At 38.9% G+C, this 12409-nt stretch overlaps 1 protein-coding gene across 1 annotated transcript; it reads right to left on the bottom strand.

Annotated features, from left to right (window-relative positions):
* Positions 1–474: 474 nt before the first annotated feature.
* Positions 475–10942, bottom strand: LOC117549222 (EGF-like repeat and discoidin I-like domain-containing protein 3). Its single transcript, XM_034220921.1, has 10 exons — positions 10725–10942; positions 7419–7544; positions 7197–7328; positions 4215–4328; positions 3681–3862; positions 3446–3601; positions 3197–3341; positions 2323–2525; positions 2075–2230; positions 475–1412 (listed from the first exon to the last, which is right to left on the bottom strand). The coding sequence occupies exons 1-10, from the start codon at positions 10798–10800 to the stop codon at positions 1269–1271; spliced, it is 1434 nt and encodes a 477-aa protein (XP_034076812.1). The 5' UTR covers positions 10801–10942; the 3' UTR covers positions 475–1268.
* Positions 10943–12409: the final 1467 nt, after the last annotated feature.

Genomic DNA, 12409 nt, shown 5'->3' with positions numbered 1-12409 from the left:
AACATACCAGGGCTGTGAGATTAGCAGGGAGACGAGTGTCTAAGGGTGTAATTACTCTAGTAGACAGCAGGCAAAAGCCCAGTAGTCCAAAATGGAGAAGACTCACAACAGCTTAGTGTGGTGCAAGAAAGCAGGATGCGACTGATGGCATATTATTTCCTCAAAATGTTTGCTTTTTGATTCTGCTTAAATAATAAAATATCCTGTATCTTCCTTTCATGTTAGCTTTGGGCAATGATTGGACACAAAATATGTCTTTTTGATGATATCAACATCTGAACAATGCAGAGAAGCTTCCTAAATGCTCCTTTGTGTCCTCTCTGGCCTCACTGACCAGTCTGTTCATGCAGAAATCTGCCACTTACACCCCCTCTGACATTGTCAGACCAAGCAGGACTGTTATAACAAGCAGTTGGAAATAAAGGCTTATGTAACCGGTGACATTCAAGATATCAGCTGCTTGACAAAGAAATGTTGTGTGCAAAACAATTATTTTTATTTAATACATGGTATCATTTAAAGACCAACAATGAATAATATTAATAAAAAAAGAATGTAAAACAATGTATATTTTCTATACAAATGTCTACATATTTCACAATGTTGTAAACATGATTCAATTAGAATGAAATGGCTAAAATGTGAAAAAAATGATGTTGCATGATGGACAGATTGGGGTACTGAAGATCGATATTTAAAAAAGGTTTTTACTATCTCTTCCAGGATAGTTGAAAATGCCATATATACTCTATATTGCACAGGCCCTGCGTCATTATAGTCGCTATCGTGCTACAAAGTCGGCCAAAGTGAGATGCAGTGGGTGTGCTTGTGAGGATGTTTGTTATCGGCCCTCTGCAGAATGTTAAAACTAAAATGTAGTGTTGGACAGCAAAGGAAGGACAGAGCAATTAGTAAAAGTTGTACTCAGCTGGATGAGGTGAAGAGCCCTATTATCATGTCTACAGGCTTAAAAGAACCTAAAATGCATTAGAATTATTAGAGAAAACAAATAATAAACACTAATAGCTCATTTAGTTATTATCCAAAGCTATTACAATTGAATCAGTTGTACTTTGTAGACGTTTCTCAGTGAGCAATGTCAAACAATGTTATTAAATAAAACATAAAAAGGTCACTAGTCAAAAAGTGCTACAAGTGTTACAGTCCAGGATCGTTGTTCAGAGAAGCCCAAGGGAGTACAGGACAAATGATTGTGTTTGAGATCCATTCCTCTTATTCCTCAGCACTGTTACATTATAAGTGAGTTTTTAATCATCGCAGCCGAGCAGCTCCACCCGCAGAGTGATGCGCTCATGCCACTCCCAGGGGACCACGCGCACGTATCGGGCGTAGAACGGAGGCTCGAAAAGATTCTTCTTGTGGGTGTTGTTGTCGAAGTTGCCTTGGAAAAGCTGCAAAGGAATGACAAGTAAAACAAAATAATTATTTATTGTGTGGATGTTATTGCAAAGCATGTTCTGTTAAATGTGACAATTCTGAAAAAGAGAAAATAAGTTAATAAGGATAGAGGGTGTCGTTTTTCTCATTCTGTACAATCTGTGCTGTTGTATTTGCTGTAAAGTGTCTCTGCTGTAGGCTATTTTTATTATATGTACAGCACTTTGGCTCGACCAAAAATTGTTTATAAATGTGCTATATAAATAAAACTTGATTTGATTTGAAATCCAATGGAATGGATTGTAAACCATACTGCAACCTTACGACCGAAAAAAAGAAAAGAAAGTTGGATCATCTTGGTCCTGCTATTGCAGCTAAAAATATTCTAGTCCTCCCAAAAAAAGAAGCTATGGTTCTACTCGTTCAGCAAAAAGATATGTTTGTATAAAGAGAAAGAGAGGACAGAAGGGAGGCTGACATATTGGACTTATTTAACACAAACTGTAAGGTTTGTGTATGACTTTAAGAGATATAGCTTATGACAGAAACTCTTCAGAAGGAGATATTTCAATGATTAAACAATCTAAGAATCTTTTCAAAAAATATCTGCATTGACTAATTTACAAAGACATGCATACAGTATCCTGTATCAAGTCAATACATTTGAGGGGTTCACCTTATCAGAGTCAGTTTTCTCCTCCTTCACTGTACTCCAAAACTCTCCATCGTTACTGTAAGCTACTTTAAACATTGACACAAACTGCACCACTCCAAAGTCCTTTGCCCCCTGAGTGATGATGCCTGTGAGACGCGATGTCTTCTCCAGATCGACCTGGTGAGGGAACAAGGACAACTGTTATACTACTTGCTTTAAAGCACACCCTTAACCAATAATCGCATTTTACTGCTGAGGTTTTCCCTTACCTGGATCCACTCTGAGCGGTTGTTGTGTGCAGGAGACCAGGCGTTGGTCTTTCCCTGCTTATCAAGTCGGGCAAACTGAGGGTGCCAAGTGAAGGTATCGATGCCCCACGTGCGGTAAGAGCTGGAGGCCGTTAGCTGCCCGTCTGAGATGAGGCGGGACTTCATTCCCAGGGGCTCTGAGCAACCTACCGTGTTTGAATGAACTGTGAATCAAAAGCAGACGGAAAGACGGAGGGAGTGGAAACCAAAGCGACAGAAAGGGAAAGAGGAAAGAAAAAAAGATGAATATACCCATAGAAATTAAGTTCACCGTTTAAATACAATTTGAAAAATTCAGGAGAATAAGACTGAAATCATTTTATACACCCGCGAATCACCAAGAAGAAGGAATAGAATGTGGCGAAGAAAGTAGAAGAATGCAAGCACACTGTGTACAAACACTCACAATGTTTCTCTGTAAATGTTTTACCTGTTATGTTCAAAGAAGGACAAAATAATGGAGGTAGAGAAAACAGAAATGTGTTTTTCTCTCTCTATGCAAGCCAACTTGGCATTGCTGCTTTGATTGTTGCGCAGTGAGGTTTACCCAGAAAATACTGTCTGTCATCATTTTCTTTGCTATAACCACAGCAAGAACATAAAGACAGTCAAACAAGAGGCAGTTTAGGAAAAGCTAAACAATAGCCTTTCCTCACTTCAGGGATTTATACATCTTTAAGTTCACAGAGGCCAGACATGGGTTGAACTTACGGTCATCCATCCGCTCTTTTTCTTTAACATCACATTAGTTTTTTCCATCTCCATTGTTATCTGCCAAGTTTTTCATATGCTGTGTTGCATTAGAATTGTAAAGGGCATGTTTCTGTGTGTTTACCATTGAGTTCACAGCCCACCAGCTCCATGCGCAGCGTGCAGGCCCTGCGGCACACCACAGGGATGATGCGGATGTACTGGGCTACGATAGGAGGTTCAAAGAGGTTGGTCTTTGTGCTGTCGTTATCTGCATTGCCAATGAATACCTATGGCACACACAGACACAGAAAATAGCCAAGTTAGCTAAAGGGACGTTTTCAGCTGGTAAACATTGTAAATAACCCGTGTATCACAAGAGAAGGCCTCTAACCTTGTCCCTCCGTTGGCCATCAGCTCTGTGAGTAATATAAAGGTTCCCATCAAAGCTGCTTGCCACCTTGAAGGCCTTGATGTACTCTGACGTGCCCATGCGACTGGCTCCCTGAGTGATGATGCCCGTCAGACGCATCTTCTTCTGCATATCGATCTGTTGCAAACAAGTTAACAAGTCAGCTGCACAGCTTTCATTCACAAGCCTCATGTTTTAAAGTGTTCACTCGTCCCACCTCGATCCAGGGGTTCCTGTCATGGGCGGCTGACGTCCAGGCGTTGACGATGCCTTGGTTGTTGAGTCGAGCCAGATCCGGGCCCCATCGCTGAAGACCCATAATGCCGTAGTGCACAGAGGAGGCTGAAATCTGGGACTCCACGATTGATCCACCCTCCATCCCGAGTAAAGAAGTGCAACCTGGTACAGAGCCATTCAAATATTATCAAGGCTGTAATAGTTACTACAACCACTCTATAGTTTAAATCACATTTAATTAATTAACAGTGCAACCTCTTTGTTGACTGCGATTGTGGTGCTAACAAACGTCAGGTGCATTATTTGGTATTTTACATTTAAAAACATCAACAACAACAAAATTAAGTTATAATACATACAACTCACAAATGGTATTTTTTTCAATTTTGGCAAATCAGTGAAAATCTGTTGTTTTTGAAAAGGCTTAAAACGTTTTTCTAAGGGCAAGCAAGCGACATGAGGATACAGGTATCTGATAAAGGACTTTAAAACGATGTGTAGTTTTTGAACATACGTAGCTGGCACTGCTTCCCAACATACGGTGAGGGGCACTGGCAGGTGTAGTCTCCATCGAGATCTCGACATTTCCCTCCATTCTTACAGGGCTGGTTTGCACAGTCGTTCACATCTGAAAAAGAACAAAAACAAATTGCTTTATTATTTTCAACTCCTCAAATTAACTTTATCTTCATCAAATAAGGCGATTGTTAGAGATGTGACGCACACCTGCTCACAAAGAGACTGGGAAAGACAGAACAGAGGGAGGCTGAGGCAGGTAGAGGAGGGCCACAATAGCCTCACTGTGTCTCTAACACGCAGTTGGTGACAAGTTGTTTCTCTTTAATCGAACACGATGACAGAAATGCAACACTGAGGAGATGGGACAATCCTGGCAACCACGTTTAAAGACCACAGCTGTTCATGGGTGAAAGTGTTGTGTTGTTGGGGTCATGACTCAATGAATGTGAACAGACAGAGATTTCAAAGGTTGTATCCAGTTAGTCCACAAATGTAATGTGATATACATAAATGTATATATTTTGTTATTATTCATTGATGTTCCCTTCAATTTATTATCAGTTTTTATTTTTATAATTATTATTATTATAGTTTTGCCTTACCAATCTACAATTACTATATTCCTTATTTAGATGTGTATGCAGATGAATGGAAATTGAAATGTATAAATGGAGCTGTTGTTCTCTGTATGCCCTGAAACTAAACTGTGAACAACAACAAAACTCAGTTCTGATATTCACAAAGCACAAACCCAAAAACAGAGCTTAAAATGTATTTTGTTTACCATCTGTAAAATAATTGTTTTGTATTCCACTGTAACCATGGCAACAAAACATGTGGCCACTTCCAGCCTTTGAACACTGCACCCGTAAAACTGAAAAACCTCCACAAGGTGGCATGCTTGCTCAGCTTGTCTACATGGTTTATTTAGCTGAGTAGGACAGATGCAAACATTCATCGGGACAGCAGCATTATACTCTTCTTATTACATTTAGAAAAAACGAAAATATTTCCTTAGCAGGGTGCTTAACCAAATGGTTAGAGACATTTGAATTCAACAATGTTCAGATACAACAAATACAATGTTATTTTCCTACACACAGTTGGGTTTCCCTGAGGGACAGAAAACCAGCTGATCAAAGAAAGAATCAACAGTGCGTTTTTACTGGAGGAAATGTGTTGACATCCTTTGGTAATGATAGTCTTTGCATGATCTGGTCAAAAACCATAGATCTCACAGGGAATTATTGGTTTTGATTGGATGTTTGTACGTTTATTACGTTTCCTGAAACCTACCCTATGCATTTAGACAGTCATCAGTGCAAGCAGGTTACAGTCTGCAGCTCCACGCCCTGTTGCTCACTCTCTGAGCTGATCCACTTGAAAACACATACAATTCAAGCTCCTTTGGCGTGCACTTTTGAGAAAAACCCTTACTTCAGCTCCTCAGTTTCCAGTCATTTCTAATGTAATGCAGTGCCATGCTTCAATTTCATGAGGGAAAAGTACCACCTGTTGAACATGAGTGATCTTTATGCTATTACCAAAGCGCTAAATGTGTCCTCCGCTGAGTGCTTGAGTATTTACCTTAAGCCTTCACACTTCTGTGCTTTCACACATTTATCTTTTAATATTTTGGAATAAAACTCCACATGTTATGTTACTTGTGATGTCCCCTCACATTAAGGAACTCTACCAGACTTCAGACCTGAAGTAGCTGACAAGTTGACTTAACACCACATGGGTCAGTTTAATTATGTTTCCTGTAACCACTAAGAGGATTGGTCACTACAAACACATGGCTGTGACAAACAGGCAGCTTATAACACGGATAAACAGGCGTTGCTCCCAAAAGAAAGGACTGGAAGTAGCCTTCCCGATTTAAACTGGGATTACTTTCCATGTTTTAGCAACACTGTTGACATTCATGCCAAATTTGAAATTGTTCTGATTGTTTCTACTGTTTCTAGCAAAACAAATTGAAAATATTTCCATATTCAAATTAATTTAGCCTTTTTAACCTTTGGAATACCTTTTAAATCATACCCTAGTTTTACTATGAATGTTTGTGCATTTCCTGTACATAGTTTATGGGACAGGTTCCACCCCCAACACAAGCCAATGACGTCTGACTGAAACAAAATTAGAAATAGTTTGGGAGTCGACGGCCAGGCTGCAGGAAGACTACAATTGGTGGTCAGACTGTAGGCTTTGAGGTGAACTGTTCATTCACAAAAAATGCCTCTTCAGTAATAGCATGAATTAAAGTACTGAACGTATTCTTCCGAGCACAACTAGTTTTCATTCTACGTGTTTTTCTTTCAGATGGAGAAAACAATCCTCTATTTTCTTCCTTTTCTTATTCTAAAGCCACTCTTCCAATAATGACCCTAAGCTCCCTAAATGTGTCTAAATCATGTATTAAGAGGATGTGATGGGAATCACTGTTATCATGTCCTCCATCTGATTTGGTCAAGCTTGAGCACAAACAGATGAACCTGGGTGGAAGGCGTCTGCATGCTAAGAGACTTGAGTGGCCTTTTACTATTTAGCCAAACAGAATGACCACACAACCCGCTGAATGAGGCCCTTTCATGGGACTGCTGAACTGACAAGTCTTTCACTACTGATGCTATGACAGGATGGAAAATCCTCATGTGTTCACACTTTAAGAAAAGTCTGCTGAACGTGGAGCTCACACAGCTATACTATCATCTACTTTCCCTTGTTTGTTTTCTTTTTTCTTTAGAATCCACAAGTCTTATTATCCAATGCTTTCTCATTTGAACCTTACAATCTTCATTGAAAAATAAACCCTTCATGTCACCCCTTAATGGTTAAATAAAAGCTTTCCAAATGTATTGGATAAATAAATTGCAACTCAGAGAGCAATTTGAATGTATTTATGTTGTGTAGTTGTATGTTAGTGCACAGTGTTAGCAGCTCAGACTCACTAATCCGATCAGAAGTAACTTACTGATCTGGCAGTGCGCACCCTCGAAGCCAGGCTGGCACTTGCAGACGTACTCGTTAAAAACGTCTCCTCGTCTGGTGGGAGTGATTATATCGCACGACCCATCGTTCTTACAGGGGTTTGGACTGCAGGGTCCTGAGAGAAGAAGGAGATAATCAGTTATAAATAGAATAAGGTCTCTGAATGAGCATTGCTTTTATTCCAAAATGTTCCAGTTAGCCGTGCCTGTCTCTGTCAGGTTGCAGGTGTCTCCAGCGAAGCCATCGTCACAGATGCAGATGAAAGGATCCTCTCCTATCCCTGTCACGCACGTTCCTCCATTGAGACAAACATTCACCTCACAGAAGTCACCTGAGGTAATGAGAAAAACAGGGAGTTACATTTTAAATAAAACTGTCCTACAACAGTTACTGCTTATGCTTTTCACATTTAGAGTGGTGTATTTCAAATGTTGCCTTGGACACCAGAAACACACATTCCTGCCAGTAGCTATAATAAAGCAGAGTGTTGAGCCGCTACAACACCTTGTTGTTTAGATTCACACTTTTAGCCTCCTGATCCTGTTATGCTATCTCTGTTACCTTTTAAACCCACGGGTTTAAATCAGGGCTGAACCGAAAAAGCTCACACTCCTGAAGGTTGTCACAAGTCACTCTGGCAAAATGAATGAATTTAGATCTTTATTTTAAGTGAAACAAATCATTTGTATTGGGGCGAAATCCAAATGTACCATCACATAAACATTCAATAACATTTGTTCAAACATGCTCTCTAGGGATTTAGTGTTGCCTTGCATAAAGTTGGGCGACTTACCAAGAGATAGATTTAATTTGTTTTGTATTATTGTCATACACCGAGATAAACGATCCTTGTACTGAACGTTTCTTAGTGTTTACATTTGTATAAGATATAATAAGTAATAATTTGAAACATTTTATTTGAAACATTATTGATATTTGTATATTAATTGCTCAAGTTCATTTTAATTAGATGTTTTCATTTAGACTGAAGCAGCAGAGCCTCAGATATCCTAACTTTAAGTCCCAAGTATACTATGTCTAGATTCCAAAATACAGAATCCCATTGGTAAGGTGCTTCTATTAATATTAGTTATAACGTTAAAAAACAAACAAGCCGAGGGATATTTGTCCCACTGTCAGATCACAGGCTCAGAGTTTTACCATCAGAATGTGTACTGGGAAGGGAAAAGAGGATGTGTTTCCTCTGTCTGGCTGAGCGTCTGTAACAACACAGCTGCTGCTGCTGCCGCCGCCTCAGCCCAACGTGCTGAGTCACAGACTCTGGCTGGATTAGGAGAATTATGGCCTTGACCTCCAGTGGGAGTGGTAGGGCATAGAGTTACGAGTCACACTGGAGCTGTCAAAGTTACAAAGCCTTAACTAATCATCTGTGAGTGTGTTTTTTTTAACCAGCACGTTGAGTCAGTAGATGCCAAGCAGTCATCACCATCCAACTTTCTCTGGCATCTTTGGGGTAAAAACTGGAAATGTGTGAATCCTGCAGACCTTCTCTTCTACTCCTCAACAATAGAGCACATGACATTGAGTCTGTGAAAATGTCCTCTTTTAATAAAAAAAAAACGTACTCAAATTTTTTTTGATATACTATAAACATATTTCCGAGTTGTTAAACGTCTAAGAACTGGGCATACATGGTTCAGCATGAGAACAAGTCTGAGCATTTTGACAAACAAACGTATTTACCTTGATCCTCCTTAGCAACGGTCATGTTTTTAGCAGCGGTGTATTAGCTATTTTTAGCAACCTATGAATTGTCCAAATTGACCAATCAGAATTGAGTAAGATGTGTAATAATGTGAGTTAACATTAATATTATGTGGTTTTATAAAATTGGTTATTGATCATTTGAAAAAACTCAAAAAGGTGCCCTATAAATGTTTGAATGTATTTTGTTTGTCTTTTTCTGATATTTTTTAAAGAATGGTATCTTTATGAGAGCAGTTAATGTTTTCTATTGCGTAGATAGTGAACATAATTCTGACAACTGACAACAAAACATGTCCACGTGCAGGATTAAGAGCTTGCAGGATTAGCACGTTGCACTGTTGCTTGCAGCTCTTTGAGGACTGAGAGTTACACAACATGACAGTGCAGAAGCTCGCAGGTGGCTGAGGACACACAGCACACCTGACTGACAGGCGGGTCATTAGAGAGGCACATACCCCTGAATGTACACAAACTGTGAGTTTAGTCGGGAAAATATTTCATGAAAATGTAATATATACAAAACTATTGTTTACAGGGGGGGGAACACCTGGAGATACACTTAAAGTTAAGTACTGATAACCACCCTGTGAAAGTCCTGCATTTACAACCTACCTTCATTAAAAGGATGCACGTCATTGATATGCTACATTTAGTGTGCACTGAAATGAAACATGGGCAAAGTTTGACAATAATGTTTTTTGGATTAATATTAGTCCTGCATTAATATGTATGTTGCATTTTGCATTTGCTGCTGTCTATGTTTATGGTTGTGATACGTTTAAACTTGATATGATGTTGGGTAGTTTTAAACTACAGCAATGCATCATATTATATAAGACCATCATATGTTTGAAGCATTACCCTTACAGCTTTGTGATAATACATTTTCCAGTTGATCAGAAATGTTTTTTTAAATGGCTATTTCAACTTAAGAAGTATGAGAATGTTCTCAACCTGAAACGGAACAAATCATCTTTCAGTGTTTAGAACATTACAAATAAACTCATCTGTAGATATATAATACACTTGTTAAGGGGCTGAGAAATTGTAGCCTCATCTGATAATTCCCTAAAGCTTTTAAGTGCAATTTTTAGTAGTAGACGAATAAATCTGCATAAAAAATAATTACTCAAGTCAAATATAGGGGGAAAAAGCCTACTTTATTTCATCACTGCAAGTGATATTTTTTTTACAAACGTGACTCTTGCAACATTATCACCTTGTAAAATATATCTTAATTTTTTTTAATTGATTAAATACAAGATAAGTCTCACTTTTAATCACACATTATTGTATGAAAGACTTACAACTTAAATGTTGACTGCTTTCCCCTGCATATTTTCCTAAAACCTGAGGTCATTTCATATAATTTGGTAATGGATTTTATATGATGTGGAAAAAACTGTACAATTGAACGACTTTGGTATACAAGACATACAACCGTGTATAACCGAGAAAAGAGCACATCTCCTCTTTTATCATTCAGAAAATCCCCTACTTCTCCCATCACAAAGAGACCTTAACAAACAGTAGGAAAAACAAAACTGGAGCTTCAGGAGTCCCTTGAAGTAGCCTAAAATACATATTAACTAATGAATGACAAACATCAAAATTGAAAACAGAAAGAAGAAATAGGTTAAGAGTAGTTGACATAGTTATGTACCAAAGTCTTCTATTCAAAAAGTGACTGAAGACTGCTGTTGTACGAACCCAACCATAAACAACAGGAGGAGTTGTGTATGAATGCGATTAAAACGATGTCGGTGGTTTAAAAAGGACTTACCTCTGACTGAACACAGACAAAGTAGAAGAGTTAATGTTGTCAAAGTCGCTGTTATAACTTGTCCGGGACGTTTCATATTTGTTTACTCTCACTTTGTTTGTTTCGCAGGATCGTTTGTTCGGGGCGACGCGGCGCTGCCTTTAAGTGCTGTAGGAAAAAAGAAATCACGACTGGAATATAAAGGAAGGACGAAGTGATGAATGAGGGAGCCGGGATTTTTCGATAATACCCGAGTTAAGGACATGTGACGCTAAATGGGCGGAGAGTGCAGAGCCAGGCCAGTAAACAGATAGAAACAGTGGACGCTTCCTGGAATATTAATTAATGCTGAGCCTATGTTTAACATTGTGGCATTTTGTTACTTTTTGTTTGACGTGCTGCTTGGCATTTTTGCTCATTCTTCCAACAAAAACATTTGTTGCAAGTTCAATTTAGCCTACGTATTATTATGTATTACTATCACACCTTAAGCTACTATGCAATGACTTGGGATACATAGCAAAATATAAGGTGGAAGACAATAACTATCCCACAATTAATTATATTTATGATAAAGCTTTAAAGGTCAAATCCATGTTGTTTCCAATAAGAGTAAGTATACTCTCATCTTGGATTTTTTGGCAGAAAGGTTTCCGAGAGGTTAACATATAGGCACATTTAAGTCATGTTGTCGAATATTGTTATCACTTGGCCTTTAATTGTCGAGATAACATTATTAATGTAACATTTGCTTTACAATTAGAACTTTTGTTTAGTTGAAACCTAAGCATTACTCGACGTTATTTTACCGTTACATGAATTGCAAATCAATGCGGTAAAAACTTCATAAAATAATGTGTTAAAGTCTGTCGCCATCAGGTGGATGTTATGTTGTAATTGCAACAGGGAGCCTTCTGGAGTTTGTCTTGGTAAAACAATACAGTGTATGGCTAGACATGTACTGCTAGACACGTGGATTCATTAAATATCTTATTAATCAACAGTATAATGAAACACGTTATTTGTAATTGTATTATCCTCTTATGAATCTGCAGGCTATATACTGTCCTGTTTTTCACTCTCACTCTGTTGCTGCTTTAAACTCCTGAATTTCCCCACGGCATAAATAAAGTCCATCTTATCTTATCTTACCTTATCTTAATAAGCACATTTACCATGAAGTTGGTAGGCAAAAGTTGTACTTTTACATCATTGTATTTGCTGATTTAAAACAATAATAACCAAGAGGCACTCATCATGCATGCCTCTATGCGGCGGGTGCTGTAGGCTAGGGAAGGCTAACCCCCAAAACACACCAGGGCTGCTTCTCAGGTCGACTATTTTCATTTCCTCGCTCCTCGGTCCTCGGTCTCACCGGAAGTTGATTTGCCTGCGCCATCTTGAGTACCGTCCCATGGCTCTTATTTCTGCCGGAGGACCGAGGATCGAGGAGCGAGGAGCGATCATGGAGGAGCGATAACCGAGGAACCACCAGACCATCCTCCGATGAAATCCTCAGATACTCACCCCGCCCCCTTACTGTGTATCGCTCACTGATTGGACGAGGCAGTGCACATGAGAGCACTGATCTGATGCTTCTTGACATGAGAGCAGAGAGAGCAGAGTGAAGAAAACACATGAACCTCACGGGACTCACTCCTCAGTTTATACCGTGTTTTGTTTCAATCAATGTTTCATTTAGTTAC

This window comes from Gymnodraco acuticeps, unplaced genomic scaffold, assembly GCF_902827175.1.
Source record: "Gymnodraco acuticeps unplaced genomic scaffold, fGymAcu1.1, whole genome shotgun sequence".
Classification (NCBI taxonomy): domain Eukaryota; kingdom Metazoa; phylum Chordata; class Actinopteri; order Perciformes; family Bathydraconidae; genus Gymnodraco; species Gymnodraco acuticeps.
Note: the sequence above shows the minus strand (reverse complement) of the source record. Positions and strands in the feature narration are given on the sequence as shown.

What these genes read in the sequence shown, in the direction of transcription:
- LOC117549222 (XM_034220921.1), bottom strand. Translation starts at nt 10,800, where the DNA reads ATGAAACGTCCCGGACAAGTTATAACAGCGACTTTGACAACATTAACT. An exon ending in CTGCAACCTGACAGAGACAG is followed by an intron (nt 7,329 to 7,418) that starts GCACGGCTAACT and finishes TTCTTCTCTCAG; the next exon opens with GACCCTGCAGTCCAAACCCC. An exon ending in ATGGCCAACGGAGGGACAAG is followed by an intron (nt 3,342 to 3,445) that starts GTTAGAGGCCTT and finishes TGTGTGCCATAG; the next exon opens with GTATTCATTGGCAATGCAGA.